Source organism: Eleutherodactylus coqui, chromosome 2 (assembly GCF_035609145.1).
Source record: "Eleutherodactylus coqui strain aEleCoq1 chromosome 2, aEleCoq1.hap1, whole genome shotgun sequence".
NCBI classification, from domain to species: domain Eukaryota; kingdom Metazoa; phylum Chordata; class Amphibia; order Anura; family Eleutherodactylidae; genus Eleutherodactylus; species Eleutherodactylus coqui.
Window position 1 is genome coordinate 314429496 of NC_089838.1, and position 22134 is coordinate 314451629.

At 44.4% G+C, this 22134-nt stretch overlaps 1 protein-coding gene across 5 annotated transcripts in view; it reads left to right on the top strand.

Moving 5' to 3' along the window:
* CARM1 (coactivator associated arginine methyltransferase 1) overlaps nucleotides 1-19861 on the top strand; it is a 36596-nt gene extending 16735 nt beyond the window's left edge. Inside the window, exons 4-16 of one of the 5 annotated variants that reach the window (XM_066593605.1) lie at nucleotides 821-925; nucleotides 1007-1117; nucleotides 1196-1373; nucleotides 4327-4417; nucleotides 4503-4584; nucleotides 4668-4753; nucleotides 4840-4929; nucleotides 7134-7271; nucleotides 7351-7440; nucleotides 7511-7623; nucleotides 11105-11257; nucleotides 17615-17683; nucleotides 17776-19861. In XM_066593605.1, the coding sequence (XP_066449702.1) occupies nucleotides 821-925; nucleotides 1007-1117; nucleotides 1196-1373; nucleotides 4327-4417; nucleotides 4503-4584; nucleotides 4668-4753; nucleotides 4840-4929; nucleotides 7134-7271; nucleotides 7351-7440; nucleotides 7511-7623; nucleotides 11105-11257; nucleotides 17615-17683; nucleotides 17776-17912 (1443 nt within the window). In that variant the 3' untranslated portion in view covers nucleotides 17913-19861. The remainder of the gene's footprint in view (nucleotides 1-820; nucleotides 926-1006; nucleotides 1118-1195; nucleotides 1374-4326; nucleotides 4418-4502; nucleotides 4585-4667; nucleotides 4754-4839; nucleotides 4930-7133; nucleotides 7272-7350; nucleotides 7441-7510; nucleotides 7624-11104; nucleotides 11258-17614; nucleotides 17684-17775) is intronic. The other 4 variants (XM_066593608.1, XM_066593606.1, XM_066593607.1 and 1 more) reach the window with 4 other exon arrangements.
* Nucleotides 19862-22134: the final 2273 nt, after the last annotated feature.

The window sequence follows — 22134 nt, forward strand, 5'->3', positions numbered from 1 at the left end:
CCTGTGTGTACAGCTGCTATGTAGGTTCATACATCTCCACAGTAATGGACAACAAACCACGTGTAGTCTGGGACAAATGGGACTGCAGGGTCAGACTACACAGGGTTTGTTTGTTGTCTGTTACCATAGTGATATCTTCATAGCGGCTGTAAACCCAAAGCAGGAAATTAAGACTATTTGCAATTTTGCTTGCTTTTTCATTGGTGATACATCGGAGCAGTTAGGTTGGTTAGGTTTCCACCTGGTTTACTGCGGTTGTACAGAGTTCTTAATATTCATGTTAATTGCACTGGTGAACGCTGTCCATAAACAACGTGTTCACAGCGCAAAACCAAAGCATTTTGCTGTAGATGTTCAGCTGAGTGGCTTCTACAGGTGAAGGGTATTGAAATCATGTGCTTTACCTGTAGAAGCCACTTGGTAGTAAACTGTATTGCAAAACTACAGCGTTTTATGGCATAACGTATGCAGCTTTCGGATGGCCTTTTTAGATGCAATTAATATGCACATCAAACACTGTAGAATTGTGCTAGATCCGTACTACAAGCTCTGCGTTATAACGCAGCCTTTATGAAAAATTGTCCGTAAAAGTGGACCTCACCACTTTATCTCCTGTCAGTTGTGCCTTTTCTGGGCAGCTATTGATTACAAGGGTTCAACCATGCAGTCTGTGAAGAACGGCCAGCTGAGTTAAGGATTTAAAGTTATAGCTAGATGCCAGTATTTGAAATCAAGGCGGGAAACGACTAGTATTGGGTCACAGTGTTAGTGGATGGGATATTTCACTTGCTGATTTGTCTCTGGATCGCTTCTTCTGCAGTTTTATGGTTACTTGTCACAACAGCAAAACATGATGCAGGATTACGTCAGGACCGGCACTTATCAAAGAGCTATCTTGCAAAACCACACAGACTTCAAGGACAAGGTGAGCAACCAGTCATAAGGGCTAGCACTCAGTTCTGAGTCAGAATGTGCTGTAACTCTCCTCCTTCTCTCCCAATGTCAGGTTGTCTTGGATGTAGGCTGCGGTTCAGGGATCCTGTCCTTTTTTGCAGTTCAGGCCGGTGCTCGCAAGGTGTATGCTGTGGAAGCGAGCACCATGGCGCAGCACGCTGAGGTGAGCAGAGTTATGATGGCACAAAGTGTGCATGGGATGATGTACTTGGTCTCATTATTAACCTTGTCCTATTCACAGCTGCTGGTGAAGAGTAACAACCTGACTGACCGTATAGTGGTCATCCCAGGGAAGGTGGAAGAAGTGTCTCTCCCAGAGCAGGTGGATATTATCATATCTGAGCCCATGGGATACATGCTCTTCAACGAGCGGATGCTTGAGAGTTACCTACATGCAAAGAAGTTCCTTAAGCCCAATGGTAGGACACAAACCATGCTAAGTTCTGTTTAATAGCGTGCACAAGAGTGTAATTACTATAATACTGCCCCTATGTACAAGAATATAGCTACTATAATACTGCCCCTATGTACAAGAATATAGCTACTATAATACTGCCCCCTATATACAAGAATATAACTACTATAATACTGCCTCCTATGTACAAGAATATAACTACTATAATACTGCCCCCCTACGTAGAAGAATATAACTACTATAATACTGCTCCTATGTACAAGAATATAACTACTATAATACTGCATCCTATGTACAAGAATATAACTACTATAATACTGCCTCCTATGTACAAGAATATAATTACTATAATACTGCCCCCTATGTACAAGAATATAACTACTATAATACTGCCCCCTATGTACAAGAATATAACTACTATAATACTGCCTCCTATGTACAAGAATATAACTACTATAATACTGCCTCCTATGTACAAGAATATAACTACTATAATACTGCCTCCTATGTACAAGAATATAACTACTATAATACTGCCCCCCTACGTAGAAGAATATAACTACTATAATACTGCTCCTATGTACAAGAATATAACTACTATAATACTGCATCCTATGTACAAGAATATAATTACTATAATACTGCCCCCTATGTACAAGAATATAACTACTATAATACTGCCCCCTATGTACAAGAATATAACTACTATAATACTGCCTCCTATGTACAAGAATATAGCTACTATAATACTGCCCCTATGTACAAGAATATAGCTACTATAATACTGCCCCTATGTACAAGAATATAACTACTATAATACTGCCCCCTATGTACCAGAATATAACTACTATAATACTGGCCCCTATGTACCAGAATATAACTACTATAATACTGCCCCCTATGTACCAGAATATAACTACTATAATACTGCCCCTATGTACAAGAATATAGCTACTATAATACTGCCCCTATGTACAAGAATATAGCTACTATAATACTGCCCCTATGTACAAGAATATAGCTACTATAATACTGCCCCCTATGTACAAGAATATAACTACTATAATACTGCTATGTACAAGAATATAAGTACTATAATACTGCTATGTACAAGAATATAAGTACTATAATACTGCTATGTACAAGAATATAAGTACTATAATACTGCCCCCTATGTACAAGAATATAACTACTATAATACTGCCCCCTATGTACAAGAATATAACTACTATAATACTGGCCCCTATGTACAAGAATATAACTACTATAATACTGCCTCCCATGTACAAGAATATAACTACTATAATACTGCCTCCCATGTACAAGAATATACCTACTATAATACTGCCTCCCATGTACAAGAATATAACTACTATAATACTGCCTCCCATGTACAAGAATATAACTACTATAATACTGCCTCCCATGTACAAGCATATAACTACTATAATACTGCCCCCTATGTACAAGCATATAACTACTATAATACTGCCCCCTATGTACAAGCATATAACTACTATAATACTGCCCCCTATGTACAAGAATATAACTACTATAATACTGCCTCCCATGTACAAGAATATAACTACTATAATACTGCCTCCCATGTACAAGCATATAACTACTATAATACTGCCCCCTATGTACAAGCATATAACTACTATAATACTGCCCCCTATGTACAAGAATATAACTACTATAATACTGCCTCCTATGTACAAGAATATAACTACTATAATACTGCCCCCTATGTACAAGAATATAACTACTATAATACTGCCCCCTTAGTACAAGAATATAACTACTATAATACTGCCCCCTATGTACAAGAATATAGCTACTATAATACTGCCTCCTATGTACAAGAATATAACTACTATAATACTGCCCCCTATGTACAAGAATATAGCTACTATAATACTGCCCCCTATGTACAAGAATATAACTACTATAATACTGCCTCCTATGTACAAGAATATAACTACTATAATACTGCCCCCTATGTACAAGAATATAGCTACTATAATACTGCTCCTATGTACAAGAATATAACTACTATAATACTGCCTCCTATGTACAAGAATATAACTACTATAATACTGCCTCTATGTACAAGAATATAACTACTATAATACTGCCTCTATGTACAAGAATATAACTACTATAATACTGCTCCCTATGTACAAGAATATAACTACTATAATACTGCTCCCTATGTACAAGAATATAACTACTATAATACTGCCCCCTATGTACAAGAATATAACTACTATAATACTACTACTATGTACAAGAATATAACTACTATAATACTGCCTCCTATGTACAAGAATATAACTACTATAATACTGCCTCCTATGTACAAGAATATAACTATTATAATACTGCCCTCCTATGTACAAGAATATAACTACTATAATACTGCCCTCTATGTACAAGAATATAACTACTATAATACTGCCCTCTATGTACAAGAATATAACTACTATAATACTGCCCCCTATATACAAGAATATAACTACTATAATACTGCCTCCTATATACAAGAATATAACTACTATAATACTGCCCCCTATATACAAGAATATAACTACTATATTACTGCCTCCTATATACAAGAATATAACTACTATAATACTGCCCCTATGTACAAGAATATAACTACTATAATACTGCCCCCTGTGTACAAGAATATAACTACTATAATACTGCCCCCTATGTACAAGAATATAACTACTATAATACTGCCCCCTATGTACAAGAATATAACTACTATAATACTGCCCCCTGTGTACAAGAATATAACTACTATAATACTGCCCCCTATGTACAAGAATATAACTACTATAATACTGCCCCCTATGTACTAGAATATAACTACTATAATACTGACCCCTATGTACAAGAATATAACTATTATACACTCTCTTGTCCTTCTTCGTACCTCTCCCCTCCAGGTAACATGTTCCCCACGATCGGAGACGTTCACCTCGCTCCATTTACTGATGAGCAACTTTACATGGAACAGTTTACAAAAGCCAATTTCTGGTGAGTTTTGCTGCTTCTCCTGTAATGTCGGCTGTAGCTTTATTGTCCCATCCCAGCACTGATGTCTGTTAACCGTCCTCCGCAGGTATCAGCCGTCTTTTCATGGTGTGGACCTCTCGGCTCTGCGCGGAGCTGCAGTGGATGAGTACTTTAAGCAGCCGGTTGTGGTAAGTAGAGCAGTGTAGTATGTGGACTCCTGGCTTTCTTACCTCGCCCATTAACCCCCTGCATCCTTCTCCTGTCCCCACAGGACACCTTTGATATTCGAATCCTAATGGCCAAATCTGTGAAGTATACAGTAAATTTCCTGGATGCCAAAGAGACTGATTTGCACAGGTAAGAAATTAAAATAACGAACATCCCTTTAACTTTAGCACTGTTTGTGGAGGGTGATGGCACTGGTTTCTATGTTCTCCCCCCAGGTTAGAGATCCCCTTCTCCTTCCACATGCTGCACTCTGGCCTAGTACACGGCTTGGCTTTCTGGTTTGATGTGGCTTTCATTGGATCCATGTAAGTAGCATCGGATCTTCTTTCATAGAGGATGCCTCTCTTAAGGGCCGGTTGCACCAAAGTTTTGGTTTAAAATCAAGAGTTAATCTAAGATCAAGAAGAGGCATTGCACCAACATGTTAAATAACACCCATGTATGCTGATGCAACGACCAAGATTTTACTATTTCTACGAATGCTGGGGAGATCACCGGACCAGTCACAATACGTTTCTTCTAGATTCTCCCTTTGATCGCAGATCACGTGAACTTGGTTTACCAAGTCTTAGGTCAAAGTGTGTTAGTGCAAAGCATTCTCCTTAATCCAAGATCAACAGCTGATCGCAGTTTAATTAACCTGAATCGACAGCATGGTGGGTGCAACCTTAGTAGAGTGCGCTGCTGGGTGCAGAAATATGCAGCACCTCTATATACTGTTCTGTGTATACCAAATACCTGGTGACAGTGGCATCTATCAGGGGTGGGATGTATTCGGTTGCAAGCGATTAATCTGTTCTTGAAGTTGGTGTGTTGGAAGAGGGAAAAAAATGTAAGGATTTGAGAGCCAGGTTGTGCTGTGTAGACTGGGTCAGAGCATTTCCAAACTGCGGGTCTTGTGTATGTAGTATGTAGCGTGATTGTTCTTTATAGTAGAAACCAAGTAATCTTGTATATAAGATACCTTTTTAATGGCTAACAAAAATACATGATGTTACAGCAAGCTTTCAAAATTACTCAGTGTTTATCCTCATTATCCCTTTGGAGGCTGGAAAGCTCGCAGTAACATCATGTATTTTTGTTAGCCATTAAAAGGTATCATATCTACAAGATTACGTGGTTTCTTTTACTGAGAACTATCACGTTTTGCTCTACTGGCTAACACCGTAGCAAACTCTTAGTTTTACCAATATATAGTGATTTGCTGCATAGCCGTAGACCAGTCATTGCGCATGCTGACACTACTGTGGACACATGAGCATCAGAATTGGACCATGAAGCAATGGAAGAAGACGTCCTGATCTGATGAATAATGTATCACTTATCTGGGGAAGCGTGCACTAGGGGAAGAAAAGCCAAAGGAGGCAGTGTGATGCTTTAGGCAATGTTCTACTGGGTACTTGGGTCCTAGTATCATGTTGATGTGACACGTACCACCTTCATGGCAATGGGGTTTCCTAATGGTAGTGTCCTCTCAAATACCCCAAAATTCAATCCAATCTGTGGCATGCACTAGAAAAAACGGGTCTGATCTGCAGAGTCTTCACCGAGCAACTCACAGGATCTGTCCTAACATCTTGTGCAAGATACCCCAGGACACATTCAAAGGTCCTCTAGAGTCCAGGCCTCTGGGTCAGAGCAAGGGGGGGGGGGACCTTCGCAATAATATAATCTGTATTTGTATAGCGCCAACATATTCCGCAGCGCTTACATAGACTGGGAATACAGAAAGACAAAAGTACAAACATTACAGAACCACGGTTACATAGTAATCAGTTGATGGAAACAATAGGGGTGAGGGTCCTGCTCCAACGAGCTTACATACTACAAGTAATGGGGTGATACAGAAGGTAAAGGGGCTGGAGATGTGCACGGTATGGCGAGGTGGAGAGTGAGGGGTGATATACACATAGACAATGGTCAGACATTTAGCCGTGTGACGGCAGAAACAGTATGACTGCAGGAGCGGTTTATGATGGCTAGCAGGGATTGCAGTCAGTAGGTCAGGGAGCATGTTATCAGGTGGAGTACAGAGGGATTTGTTTAGGGAATCGGTATGCCTCCCTGAAGAGGTGCGTTTTTAGAGCACGCCTGAAGTTCTGCGAGTCCTGGATTGCCCCGGCAGCCTATTAATGCTATGGCTGTTTAGTGTGCATATGTATGTAGATGCTCTCCATACAGCTGGAGATCTAACTGCAGGGAGTGTAATTCCTCATGCATTACTGTTCCATTCAGTACAGAGCTGCAATAAGGCACCTTCTACCGTGTCTCCAATTTCATATGGAAGTTTTGTCTGTGGTTCTATGTGATTTAAGGCAGGAAATAAAATTGTGGCGATCTCCATGTGAAGAACTAAGTTTTCTCTCTAGAGGCATTGCTCCGCATAGCACTGAGCTGCCCTGATGTTGTGTACATGAGCTCTGAGGCTGCAGAAGAAATTATAACCACCTTGCTGTTGTAACAACAAACGCAGATATTACAACTTACTGGTCTGTTCTTGTACTCCCAGAATGACTGTCTGGTTGTCCACGGCTCCTACTGAACCCCTCACCCACTGGTACCAGGTCCGCTGTCTTCTACAGTCACCGCTCTTCACCAAAGCTGGAGATACTCTGTCTGGAACAGTTCTGCTCATTGCTAATAAGAGGTAGGAGGCACTACAGATCTGACATTTACTCCTATGTTATACCGCGATTCCATGATCGCCTCTTCCCTTCTTCCTGCAGGCAGAGTTACGATATCAGTATTGTTGCTCAGGTGGATCAGACTGGATCCAAATCAAGTAATCTGCTGGATCTGAAGAACCCATTCTTTAGGTTGGTGCCTTCTCCAGACCTTTTATTGTGTATACTTTTCAGACTAGTATTGAGTGTTTGTACATTGCAGGTATACTGGCAGTAATCCGTCCCCTCCGCCCGGCTCGCACTACAGCTCACCTTCTGAGAACATGTGGAATACAGGGGGCGGCTATAGCATGAACACAGGAATGGCCATGGGAGGTGAGTGATGGGGGCTGCTCGCTTCAAGTATGTGTCTGTCACTTACACATGGGTCACAGAAGTATACTTGTGGCGAAAAGTTTTGAGCCTGACACACATGTTGGCTTTCACAAAGTTTGCTGCTTGTGTTTCTAGGTGTTTTAGATGATTCTATGGTTACTGGCGTACATAATTCCATTAACGCCTATACGTCCTTTGACGGCTACCATTAAGGGGCTTTAATCTGCAGCGCCGTCTTTCCATGCCGGGTAGAGTAGGTGCTCAGGCACTTGCTCTTCAATCGGGGAACGAAAAAACCTCATCACCGATGTTTAACCTTCTACAAGCCGCAGTCAGTGCAACTGTGCATGTAAATGGCTGATGGGGGGGGCTTCCGCTGTCACTCATTGGACACTCGTAGGGTTGCTATGGCAACTGGAGGCTTGAATGAGGCCTGTGAGGCTCAGCCACTGGCTGAGCTCCACAGGCTCTCTAATACACTACTATACTAAAGTATAGTAGTGTATTTGAAAAATTATAAAAGAGCCTGATATTAGAGTCCCCAAGTGGGTCAGCAATAAAAAGGTAAAGTATAAAAACCTCAAAACCCCGCTTTTCCCCCCTTTTACTATGTAAAAAAAAAACGTATCACTGTGTTCGTAATGACCCAGAGAAATAAGCTAGTACGTTTAACCCCGCACAGCGCACATTGCAAAAAACATTGCCAAAAATGGTTAATTTTGCTAATCTCACAAAATCTGGAATATGAGTAAAATAAAGTGTGAAAAAGTTGCAAAAAAAACCACTATAGTTTTGGTATTGCCATAATTATACTGACCTGCAGAATTAATTTAACATGTGACTTTACCACATGGTGAACGCCGTTTAAAAAACAAAAAAAACCACATGCCAGAATTGCAGATTTAGTTGAAAATTGAATAAAAAGTAATCAAAATGTTATATTTATATGCTCCCAAAAATTGGATAAATGAAGAATCGTTTTCATCCTGCAAAAACAAGCCCAGTGGAAAAATAAAAATACTAAAGCTCTTAGAGCGCCCCGGCAGAAAAGCAAATCTGTTTGTGTTTTTGTTTGTTTTTTTTTTTTTGTGTACAAAATATTTTAAAAGTCTAAACTTGGTGTCGCTGGAATCAGGTTTCCCCAGAGGAGAATATTATCACTTGTTCTGGTTTTTTTCGCAGTGAACGCAGTAAAAATGCAACCCAAAAAACGTGCCAGAATTTTTCCCAAAAAAAATCCCCGTAACTACATTATATGTGCCCAAAAATGATGTCATTAATAATACAACTCGTCCCACAAACAACAAGCCCTCATACGGCTGTGCCGATGGAAAAATTAAAAAGGTCTGGCTTTTGGAATGCGATAATGAAAATAACTGAAAAATTAGTTTAAGGCATCAAGCAAGTCTTGTCACTAAGGGGTTAAACTTTCATTGTCAAATATGTTACGTTTACGCCAAAAACTGAATATTTACAGTGTTGATCCTTATTTTCCAAGACTTCTGCTATTCACCCTGTCATGCTGGATATTAGCTCCTGGGCCTAATCCTGACTGACGACCACCCAGTCTTACCTAAGCGGTACTTGGAGTTCATCATTGTTCTTGTTTTAAGGATTTACCCACCTTTTAAGGATTGACCACCGGTTCTCGATGGGACTGAGATCTGGGGAGTTTCCTGGCTATGGACCCAAAAGTTTAATATTTTGTCCAGCGATCCACCTTTTGCCTTGTGGCACGATGCTCCAACATGCTGGTAACAGCGGTGTTCATCCCCCAGATCGCTCCTGGGTGGTCGGGAGAAATGCTGTTGGAGGAGGTTTACATCCCATCCTGTATTCATGGTGGTGGTGTTAGTTTGTGATTGATCCTACTCCCCTGGGTGCAAAAAACGGCACCTCACGTGAATGGTCTCCGGATGCTTTACTGTTGGCATGACACAGGACTCATGGCAGCGCTCACCATGTCTTCTCTGGACAATCATACTTCTAGATGTCCCAAACTGTTTAAAGGGGCTTCATCAGAGGGTATAACTTTCCCCCAGTCCTCTGCAGTCCATCCCTGTACTTCCTACAGACTGTCAGTCCGTCCTTGATGTTTTCCTTGGACAGAAGTGGTGTCTTCGCTGCCGTCCTTGACACCAGGCTGTCCTCCGCAAGCCTTCTCTCAGCAGGCAGATGCACCGACACCTCCTGCTGCCACTCCTGGGCGAGCTCGGCGCTGGTGAAGAATCGATCCCGCCGCTGATCCTCTGTAGTGGACGATCCTGATACCTGCTCGGACTTTCTTGGACACCCTGAAGCCTTCTTCACAGCAATTAAACCTCTCGCTGAAGTTCTTAATGATTCAATAAATGGTTGTTTTAGGGTCTTTCTTACAAGCAGCAATGTCCTGGCCTGTAAATCAATGATGACTTTAGGTTTCCTTGAAGGTAACCGGGGTTAACAGAAAAAGACAATGATTTCAGGCACCAGCCCTCTACTGAAGCAACCCAGCTGCTCCTGTCAATCAATCAGCATGACAGAGTGACATCAGCTGCCTTGTCCTCGTTAACACTCGTTACTGAGATAACAAGAACATCACTGAAATAATGTCAGCGGGTCATTTAGTGGCGGGGCTGAAATGATTCAGTGGAAATGCTTTATTGTGACCAGCAGTGACTTGAGCCTCATCTGATCGCTTCATCACTATAGAGTTAATGCAAATCGCCACTATAAAAATTGCAGTAGAAAACTTTGTGAAAACCAAAATTTGTGTCACTTTCAAAACTTGTGACTGCGACTGTGGGGACCGTTCACTGTAATATGGGGTCTCTGATCCCTATTCTTTCACTTATACACTAACTCTCAATGGCAATGAAGGGAGCAGTGATCTCCGGAGTATCTGCACGTGTGGCTGAGGATTGACTTGTGTGCTGCCCGTGTCTGTCACAGACTTCACATGGGCAGCACACTCCTCCATTACAGGCAATGCTGGGGGTCTTCATTCTCAGTAAAAAGGGGGTGTTGGGTACTGTCTCCTCACCTAAATGTTAAATCAACACTCTGGTATTGGGACCAAGTTCTGTACAAGGACCGGGGGCGTATAATACTCATACCTGCACTTGGCTTTCTCTGCTTCCCGTCTGATAGGCTGGTTCAAGGTCCCTTTTTCAGTTGTCAAAGATGGCCGACAGTCTTCAGACTACCTAATCCTTACAGTGCATTGGGTGTGTTAGGCTACTAACACGCACTATACCTGCTCTCTGATTAGTCAGAGCTGCTCATGTGATCAGCACAGGCCAATCGGAGAGCAGTGCACAGTGTGCGTTAGTTTGAAAATTGCCGTGGCCATCTTGGACGGGTGGGATGGACGGCACACACAAACTGCAGATGGACCCCAGGACAGAATTTGTCCTGGAACCAGAGGGTCGCTTTAAGTCTTAACACCACACAATTTCTGTTTTCGGACGTTGTACTGATTTCTTTGTTTTCTCTCCCTCAGGAATGCCCACGGCGTATGATCTCAGCAGTGTTATAGGTGGAGGCTCAGGCATCAGTCACAGTAACCTCATCCCTCTAGGTGAGCAGCCAGCAGTCGCGTGTTCTCCTGCATCTCTGCGCCCGGAGCCCCAAGAGCTGACACACGGAACCTCCAGTAATACCACAATCTCCATTCTCTCATAACTACCCTTCCCCCCCATTGCAGCAGCTTAAAGTCTCTCATTCACTTCTCAATTTCAGAAATGTTGTTCTGCTGCATGTCGGTCGTGGGATAAAGGTTTAGGGTTTGTCATAACTTAACAAACCCCCAAAATAACTGACCCCCCCCCCCCCCCCCGCCCCACCCCACCCCCCACTTCCTAACCGTCTCATGCTCCATTAACACGTGCCTCCTAGTCAGCATTGGGTCACCACTTCCTGGGAGGACTAACCCATCCCCGGCATTAGGTCCATGAGCCCCGGAAGAGGATGTAATAATCAGGACCTGCACCTAATTATTAACCCCTTCCCTAACCTGTAACTGGAAGAGGGATCTACTGACCTGACCGCTGCCGGATCCACTACTAGATCAGGATGCTGCATTTTGTGGCAAATTGATTACCAAGAGCTTCAGTGCAAACGTCAAGGAAGCCTTCTCATTCTCACTGCCTTGTTAATCAAATATTAGTAGATTTGAGTTCGGGTGGAGAATCTCTTTAAGGTGCATCATTTACAGTCTACATACAGAATCGATCTAAAAGAGGTCCTGGTAGGCATGGGGCAAAAGATGATACTACACGGAATAGGAAGTGCAGGGACTGCTGGGAAGTTGTGAGTGCAGATCTGGAGTATAATACAGGATGTAACGCAGAATCAGTACAAGATAAGTAATGTATGTACAGAGTGACTCCACCAGCAGAATAGTGGGTGCAGCTCTGGAGTATAATATAGGATGTAACTCAGGATCAGTACAGGATAAGTAATGTATGTACAGAGTGACTCCACCAGCAGAATAGTGGGTGCAGCTCTGGAGTATAATACAGGATGTACCTCAGGATCAGTACAGGATAAGTAATGTATGTACACAGTGACTCCACCAGCAGAATAGTGAGTGCAGCTCTGGGGTATAATATAGGATGTAACTCAGGATCAGTGCAGGATAAGTAATGTATGTACACAGTGACTCCACCAGCAGAATAGTGAGTGCAGCTCTGGAGTATAATACAGGATGTAACTCAGGATCAGTACAGGATAAGTAATGTATGTACACAGTGACTCCACCAGCAGAATAGTGAGTGCAGCTCTGGAGTATAATACAGGATGTAACTCAGGATCAGTACAGGATAAGTAATGTATGTACACAGTGACTCCACCAGCAGAATAGTGAGTGCAGCTCTGGAGTATAATACAGGATGTAACTCAGGATCAGTACAGGGTAAGTAATGTATGTACACAGTGACTCCACCAGCAGAATAGTGAGTGCAGCTCTGGAGTATATGTAATCTAGTTTATTAAAGGGGTATTCCTGGAATAAATACTTATCACCTGTCCCCAGGATAGATTTAGACCTTTGATTGCTGGATGATGGGACCTCACCTATCAAAACCTGAGGGGCTCAAACCTTGTAGTTGGCTTCTCTTCCGCAGTGTGTAATGAAGCAACAGCATGTATACTCAGCTGCCCCTCCATTCAGGCCATCTCCACACTGCAGCTCCTTGTAAGGGACCTCTCACACGGGACAGAATTGGACGCAGCACAGATACAGATGGCCAATTAGTGCAAATTTTGCTGTGTGTTTGTGGAATGCGTCCTGTGGACGGGTGATAACCATTAGTGACTACATTCTATATGTAAACTGCAAACGGGTGTGAAGGGGAGCAGCAGCTCTGCTGGAGCAGCGCTCTAGTATCTAGCGGTAGGAAGCATCTACCATCCTCGCTGTAAACTGCGTTTTGCTTACCTTGTTACAGACTATTTGCCTGCGGTTCTCGAAACCTTCAGAGACCCCCATTACAGGGCTCCAGATGGAAAGCATAACCTAGAAGCCGTTAGCCCCCAAGCTGAAACATTTAGAAGCCAAATAAAATTTTTAGTCGCCAAACTTGGTTAATAAAAAAAAACCCCACAAATATAAACTCTATAATTATTTAGTGTTCTGATTAATTAGACTTGGGGGCCAGTCACATAAACGACTTTTATTTCCAAGTTCTGACCAAGTAACTGTGCAAACTCAGCCTTAACTTTGACCCATTTTAAGCAATGAGGTAACATACAGGAGCAGTCCTATTTCACGGACCAATGGTCAAAAAAAAAAATCATCGCAGCATGTCCACTTCACGAGCAAGAAGAGGACATGCATTGTCCCCCTACCCCCCACTTGGACAGGTTACGGACCTACGTCCCTGTGCTGTGTGCTCTATTGTGCCTGGGAATGTTGGATGCAACTTGCACTTGGCTGTCTGAACACGACCTTACTCTGTGAAGTGCCCTACGTACCCTCAAAGTATAATTATAGAGTCGTCGTTTCCCTAACCTACACTCACAAATTATATGATTACATACAACTGCTAGTGATTAGCAAAAGTGTGATAAAACTAGTACCTCGCCTTCCTGATGACATCCTCAGTGATCACATGATAACAGCGGTGCAGTAGAGTGGCGTAGTGGTTTTACGCTCCCATCTTCTCTATCAGTCGTTAGCTGGTGTTACGCCACCCAATTTAGCGACCTGAAAGTTATAGCTGCACTTTAGCTGCCGCACGGCTAGTTGTAATTGGTGACAGGACTATAAAATCCAGCTCTCTGCTCAGGCCCCAGTAGGCACTCGGCCCACTAAGACCCAGCAGGAGGCCGCTCGGGCTAGTGCATGTGCCCAGCCTGGGCCACAAGAAGCACTCTAGGTAGAGCAGCGGCATTTCTAGGGAGCCTGAGGCCCCCCATGAGCATGCCACACTAAGCGATGAGAAGCTGCGGCTGTATCATGCTGTACCGGGCCCCGCAGCATTACACATGGCTGCAGGAGAAAATATATTTATCTTTTTTAATAAAGGTGCAGCACAGCGGTGGGTTTAGTAGCATATGGCGACGGGAATGTAAATTCTTGTCATATGCAAATTCCTGGGCACATTTTTGACCAATTTGGTCGCCATCTTTAGTGTTGCCTCTAGTGTAGAAAGGGTTACTGACCTCCTCATCCTGGATCCTGTTGTTAGAAGCTGTAAGTAAGGATTTCTGGCCCATTGGCGGCTTCCTGTAGCACAATGCCTTACAGATAGAGTAGACATTTGATGTACGTAATAGATGCCATGTAGTATTCGCCTATGTTGAGGTTGAACTTTACAGGGGTATTTCCAGTTGGCGGATAAAATCTACAAGTTTTCACTCATTCACTGGGTGAAAACTTGATCGATCGGTTGAGGTCTGATAGCTGGGATCCGAAGAGTGGGGGGTTTGTGTTCCCCACTATTTCAGTTCATGATCCCTTCTCATATTTCTGTAGTGTAATGGCAAATGGGCTGCTGTTCTGACATGCGCTGCTGTGCCTCTATTTATATTGATGGTGTGTTAGCACAAATATTTTCTAATTGGTATGTTTTTAGGTATTCAAATTGTTCAATATTCGAGTTCGAAGAATCTTACAGATCACACACACATTGGCTGTGATTAGTTATCCGTTTATTCCATTAACAAGCAGAAGAATATGTATATACAAAGACATTTTCAGCGAGGCTTGAACACGCCTCACTTGTAATAATTATAATTTATTCATTTATTATCGTTGGTTATTAAAACTAAACAAAAACCTGTGACTCCTTAGTTGTCAGGCAGGACTTCTCTCAGGCCGTTAAGAACTACGTCTCGTGAAACTTCTCCATGAGAAGGCCATTTTCCAGAATAAACACTCATAGCGCCAAAGTTGTGTAATCTGACTCCCTTGTCTTAAAGTACTTTCTAGTACAACCTAGGATCTATTGACCGAAGAAGGTTGTACTAAAGGTAAATCTGAAAAGTTCTTGTAAAGGAAAAAGTCAACAATAGGATATGACAGGCTGAAGTATACAGGATTGGACACGACACAAAATGGATTCATATTTAGTGCCCTAACGGTCCTCCCTTTTGCGACTGTTACCACACATACAACAACATGATCCCCATTCTCATCCCCAAAACTCGAGCTATTCTTTAAGAAACATGTTGCCTTATCTAACGTCTAGGAAGACACGTTCCTAAGAACTGTCTATGTTCCTGTCCACATCGGGTGGCCCCAGCCAAAAGAGCAGTTTGTCAGCCCCATTGAAATGAATGAAGCATTGCCGCTCCATTTATTTCATTAGGATGGGACTGACAATTAGCCAAGCACAAAGCTCTGCCATCTTGCTCTTACCCCATTGAGGTGAATGGAGCTGTGTATGCTTCCTGCCTCTCCATTAATTTCATTTGGACAGACAGAGATGGCTGCAGACAGCACTCATCTACTTTCATCAGTCCTGTTGAAAAGAATAGAGTGGCACTTCTCCATTCATTTCAGTGGGGTTGAGCATAGCCCTTGGCTATCAGTACGCGCCATTGAGCTGAAGAGAGCTGCACATGTGCGACCAGCAGTCCATTCACCGCTACTCTACAGAAATGGAGAAAGGGATCGTGAACTATGAAATGAGAGGGTGGAGGAGGATCAATGAGGGTCCCAGTGATCAGACCCTGACCGATCTATCGGGTTTCACTCATATGGTAATCTTTTCCACTGACGGAGATTCTCCTCTTCCTTATGACTTACATGACCTCAGCAGGTTTCCTCCACCCCATCAGCTGCATTGCAGCTCATGTTTTCTACAGAGATCTCTGGTGACCGCATTGTACCTCACCACTACAGACTGACTCACTAACCACATCACTAGATCCATGTGAGCCTCATCGTAAAAACACTGACCCTTCCATTGTGAGCGGACTAACCATGTAACTCAATGTATATGAATGATTGATGCTCTTCCTGTCTAGAAGTATATGAGGCTATAAGGAGCCACCGAGCTGTTCTATATACTTCAGGGAGCCTTGTGGTTGCTTATAGCCTGCATAGATTACAATAACGCTGTTATGTGGGTTGATGATTGTCTTCTAGTTCTCCAGTCTTATGATCTTAGAGGGATTGTCCCCTCTCAGCAGGTTATCAATAGGATGGAGGGGGAATAACTTCTTGACCAGTGCGGATTCCCACCGATCCTAAGATATCATCCTTGGCGACTCCTGACGGTTTACCGTGGTGAATGCACAATGCATGCCTTCACTCCATTCACTTCAAAGGGACCACCAGAGATGGTAAAGGTCAAGTGCTTCAGAGCTTGCCAGGGGTACGATCTCTGGATTGGTTGGGGGTCCTACTGCTCAGATGCCCACTGTTGATAGAGGATAATTTGCTGAGATGGGAATGCCCCTTAAAGGAATTTTCCACTAATCAGTGTTTTTTCTTGGCTGCATCATTTCAGCTTTTACATTTCAATAGCCTGTGCTGAGGACATGATTACTTCGGTGGTTATAAGGCATCTGATCAGTGGAAACCCCTCTGCCATCTGTAGGGAGTGAAGATCCGCACTGACACTGTTAATGAAGGGTTAGCAATAAGACCTTAATATACCTGAATTCACAATGCTGTTGCATGAACACCGATGCTCTCATGATGATAGTAGGGTAAAAGCTGCTATAATAAGCCGGGACCCCTTTATTAGAGTATTGGTGGGGGTCCCAAAAGAAAATCTTAGACTCTGAGAATCCTTTTAACATTTTTCACTGGGGCTGTCCAACGGCTCCGTCCTTGTCACATTTGCGCAACGTTTAGTAATTACGGGGTGACAGTTATTTACGAGCACGTCTACAGATTATATTAGAGGTTAGCTATTCATTCACAGTAGCAGGGTGTAAAGTCAGGGGACATCTAGTGTTAGGCTCTTAACCCATGATCCCATTGCAGATATTAAAGCAACCCTCCGGTCCTGGGGCAACATTTGTCCAGGAACTGGAAGAAGTTATGTTAGTTGGTGGTGCCCTTTAAACAAAAAAAAAAAATCTGCCTGGTCCTGGGCCCATCTTCAGTACTTCAACATGGCTGCAGCAAGCTGCCGACTACTGATGTACAGTGGTAGTCTACGATTTTATGTCCTGCTCTCATTGGCCAGCACTGCTCACCTGAGTATTGCTGGCCAATCTGAAAGCAGTGGGCAGTGTTTGTCCGCTGTGGCGCCATGTACGTCGAGTAGTGGCACAGACCTCTTGGAACACCGTAGAAGAGCTCCAGGGAAGAAAAAGATCGGCAACAGCTAATATAACTTCCAGTTCTTTTGACAAATCTTCTCCCCGGGACAAGGCAGAGACTGCATGATGGCTCCTGCGCCGTGCCCTACGGTGGATGCTTCACGGTTTTCCAAGTCTACTTGCAGCCCCTGCCTTCTCGCAGTCTTCTACACTGTCATCTTACTGTGGGGAAATGTTTGTCCTATAACCTTCCCATTTCCATCCCCACTTCCTCCCCGTTTCCTTGCAGCTAACACAGGAATCGTTAATCACACCCACTCCAGAATGGGATCTATCATGAGCACAGGGATTGTTCAAGGTGAGGCTCTACAGCTGCGCTGCTCGCCGATTTAAACCGTCTCGGAGTCTTCTAGGCCGTGTAAAAATGTCTTCTTTCTTCTTCCTCCTCAGGATCGGCCACAGGACAAGCTGGTTCCACCTCCTCCACCCACTACGCAGTCAACAACCAATTCACTATGGGCGGCCCGGCCATCTCTATGGCTTCCCCCATGTCTATCAACACCAACACAATGCATTATGGGAGTTAAGAGTGGCTCAACCTTTCCCCACCCGCCCTTTGCCCGTCCTACCTGCTCCTCCGCCCCTGCCTGTTTCTCTGCCTCTAAACCAACAGCAACAGGATACCAAATGCCGCAGAGACGTCTCGGCCTCTCCTCCGCAGAATCTCTACCCTCCCCTGCAGCTCTGGGTTCCTTCAATGCTCATCTGCTATCTTGGTTTGTAACCCACCCGGTGGTCTTCTAAACTCCCGATTTCTATCAACTCAAAGCAAGATGCTTTCTGACGATGGACTTGTACATTTTTTTTTTTTTTTTAAGTACTTTGATTCAATTATACGCGGTGTCATATAAGAAGACAGACGAGTAAAGAATCGGGAACGGCCTGTATGTTACGGAGGAGATAGGGGATCGTGTGTCGTTCTTTTCTGCTTGCGCGGGTGTCATAATGGACTCTTACGCTCCCATCTCCCTTGCACACTGCTGTGAATTAGTATTGATTTAGGTAAATGGAAAGCTAAGGGCGCTGAGAAACAATATAGCATCCCAGGGGTTGTGTTGCCTCTTTCTGCCCCAAGGATATCATTGCCGCCACTTGCTGAAGAATACATCATGCTTGCGGCCGGTGGGGCTTTTTTTTTTCCTTCCCCATCCCCGTAATAATTGCAGTAAGCCTGTTGTCAGGACGGCGCTTCAACCCACCACCGGCTCTTCGTCAGCACCGGTACCTACAACACTACACCTGTGCATGCCCATTGTCTCGGGCAGCTAAGAGAAGTGATGGAAGCTCCTCGTCTTGCTCTTCTACGGAATATAGTCTCATTTGCTTACAGATGCTGCTCAAAATGTTGTACGGTCGTATAGCCACCGCTGAGGCCGCCATTTATGAACTGACCAGAGAGTCCGGCTTGAAGATCGGTTAAGAACTAGTGGCCCGAAGCACTGTGTCTTATTATGCTTGATACCTATTAACCCCCTAATGAAGCGGTTGCAAGATAGTTGTCCTCCGCCTTTTGTGGGCCGTTGGTACGCTGCGCCAATGGCTTCGTTCGTCTTAGGCCTTGGATGGATCTGACTACCAGCCTCGAGCATGCGTATATAGTCCGGAGCGTGTGCTGTAAATGGTGTAGTTTGTGAAAGGGGTCAGGGAGGGGAGGACGGAGATTGTGTGTACAAGTCTTTTTGTTTTCTCGCTCGACGGGGGACGCAGTCTGAACTTTTCTTCTCTCTTAGGAAGGCATTTTGTTTTGCCACGTTCGAGCTGCGCGGTTTGATCATGTCGTCAGTATTTACAACAATCAGGTTCATGGTCCATCCTCCCACGGTCGTCCGTTTTCTTAGTGTCTGAAGCTGGATAGACCCGAGACTGCTGGAATTACAAGTGCTGGAAGCCTGGGTTCGGTGGGGACGAAGTGGCAGGCGATGAGCGTCTCCTCGTAGAGGCAGCGGCGGCAGCCGCCATTGTTCCTCGCGTGGGGGCTTTCGGATGTGAAATGTGAATCTCTTGCTGGACTGACCGTCTCCGTGTTCTGATTCCGTTAAGCTCCTCGGTCTCCCATCCTCTCCTACCTCCTGTTTTCTCCACTTGTATGACTGAGTGGATAAAGCATGTTCTGAATGTGTCCGTCCCCGCATCGAGTGTGCGCTATTATTTTTTTATTTGGCACCCCCCACTTTGGAAGTGCTCGGTCTTTACTGCAATGATTCCTAGTATTTGGGGGGAGGCCAGGCCCATCTTTAATGTTCTGATTAGTTTCCTCAGGTTTCTTTTTAGGGTCATCTGTCTAGGGTTTTTATTTTGTCGCCCTGTTACGTGTAGCCTGTCATTTGTCTCTCTGTCCTCTGTGGGATGGCAGACTTGTTTTAGGATGGCTTTTCAGAGGTAATGTCTGAGGACACACAGAAAACCATTGCTAACACAGCTGCTGGTCTTATTTCTGCCTGTAGTGTTCAATAAAGTTGGGAGGGATTTTTTGGAAGCGTTTTTTAAATATTTTTTCTGTAAATGAAGTAACCTTTTTTTGTCCACAGCAACCCCTTAAATCTTCACTGCATTTTGCCACAACTTGTGTTGATATCATAGCCCCAGTGCACATCCCTTTATGTACCGAAAGTTGTTTTTGTGCTAAAACACATTCCCTTCTGTTCCTGCTGTCACATCAGATTCGTCTCTTGAACCAGATAAAGAGAAGACTGAGGAGGTGAAGGTAAGGGGTGACTCGTGCTGCTCAGAGATGTCTATGGGGAGAAGAAAGGAGGAAGAGACTCAGATGGTGCTACAGCTAATAGTGCTTACTACATCTGTACTGCTGTACACTGTCCTCCACCCTGCTATTACACTAACTGGCCAGAAGGGCTGGGCTAGCAGGCTGTAAACTGATTATGAAGTGTTACCTCCGCTGCTCGCCTAGTAATGCCTACGCCCGTAGAAGGGGTGAGGGGCGCTCGGCAAAGCAATGTGACTTTTTAGTTTCAACAAACATGATTGTGGCTTCCTGACGGATGGGACGTTCCATTTCTGAAGTTGTGTAGGCCTTTACCACTTCTCAAGCCCCAGCGTGACGTGCCTACCGGCCACAGTGGATAGTGCAGTGACAGTGCACAGTTGCGTAATGAGTCTGAGTGACTGTGCCGGGCTAGAATTGCCTGTGAGACAAGTGACTCCGGCAGCAAACCTATTCACGTTCATTGAAGGAGGCCCCACGCTTATATCCCGCAGGTCAGCTCAGCGTTATTTAGCTTCCATGGGATATGGGGGCAGAAGACCCACCACAGCGCCTCTATTAACACCATGCCACCAGACACAGCGCCCCACCTGGCTCATGAGTTTGCTAACTAGACCCTAGAAGACTGGCAACGTAGAGAGGTCCAATGAGTTATGGTACCAGTTGTTTCAGGCTAATGGTAGGGTTCATGTGTCGCAGACCCCAGATGTCAACAAGGTATTGTGCAGGCGGGTGGTGGTTCCATACTGGTCGGGGTGTGTTCTCATGGCATGGGTTGGGTCTACTGGACTGCCTAAACACATCATTAACCGATGGCTAATACATTTCACTGCTTGGTGACCATTTGCCGCCGTTCATGTACCCCCACAATGATGATATATTCCTGGACTTGAGTATTCTGGAGAGTTCTTACGAACGGTGTGGCCTGCATGTTAGCCCCTACATCAACCCAATTGAGCCTTTATGGGATGTGGTGGAGGGGTCCATTCGCACCCGAGATCCTACGACTACCCCAGAGCTGTGGGGGTGACTATCCAGACCGTTCAGCATTCGGGATGAGCGAGTATACTCGCTAAGGCACTACTCGCTCGAGTAATGTGCCCTTAGCCGAGTATCTCCCCGCTCGTCCCAAAAGATTCGGGGGCCGCCGCAGGGCGGGAAGCGGCGGGGGAGAGCGGGCAGGAACGGAGGGGAAAATCTCTCTCCCCCTGCTCCCCGCCACAACTCACCTGTCAGCTGCGGCGGCCCCCGAATCTTTAGGGACGAGAGCAGGGAGATACTCGGCTAAGGCACATTACTCGAGCGAGTAGTGCCTTAGCGAGTATACTCGCTCATCCCTATTCAGCATCCCTCCAGCCATTGGCAGTTCGCTTGTGGAATCAATGCTATGTTGATTGCTGCACTTCACCAGGCTAGAGAGGGTTCTACATACAAGTTCCTGTCCCATTGCTTTTGACATGGTGGTGTCCAGTGTTAGTCTTCATGTAAACATGGCAGTTTAGTCTGAAAGTAGATTTTCCACACAGTTAAAGGATTTATACCAAGTGCTAAAGTAACCCTTATTGACAGGAGAGGTGATAACCTTATAAGAAGTGGGGCGGAGGGGAAGGTCCTCTTGGACGCCTACTGATAGAGAGATCGTGCCTGTTCCAGCTTGGATGGAATGGAGTATGCACATTGGTGCCACTGATCTATTCATGTCAATGACTACTAGAGATTGTCAGCACTTTCACTGAAGTGACGGGAGGGGCAGCGGGCATTGCTTGCACTCATTGCTGAATGCTTTGGGTCCTTGTTCTTGGGTTCGAATGGTCAGACCCTCACTGATCAAGTTATCCAGGCTGTCTGTTTCATGAACAGGACTTGGCCCTATTACAACCTACGAGGCTATTCACATGAAAATCAAAATCCCATTGAAGTGAATGAGGCTCAGCTCCAATACCAGATCCAACCTGTAGCCAGGGGTGGCGCTCTTCTGTTTATTAGCATTCTCAGCAAGGCAGTGATGTACTTAATGCTGTGCTGGG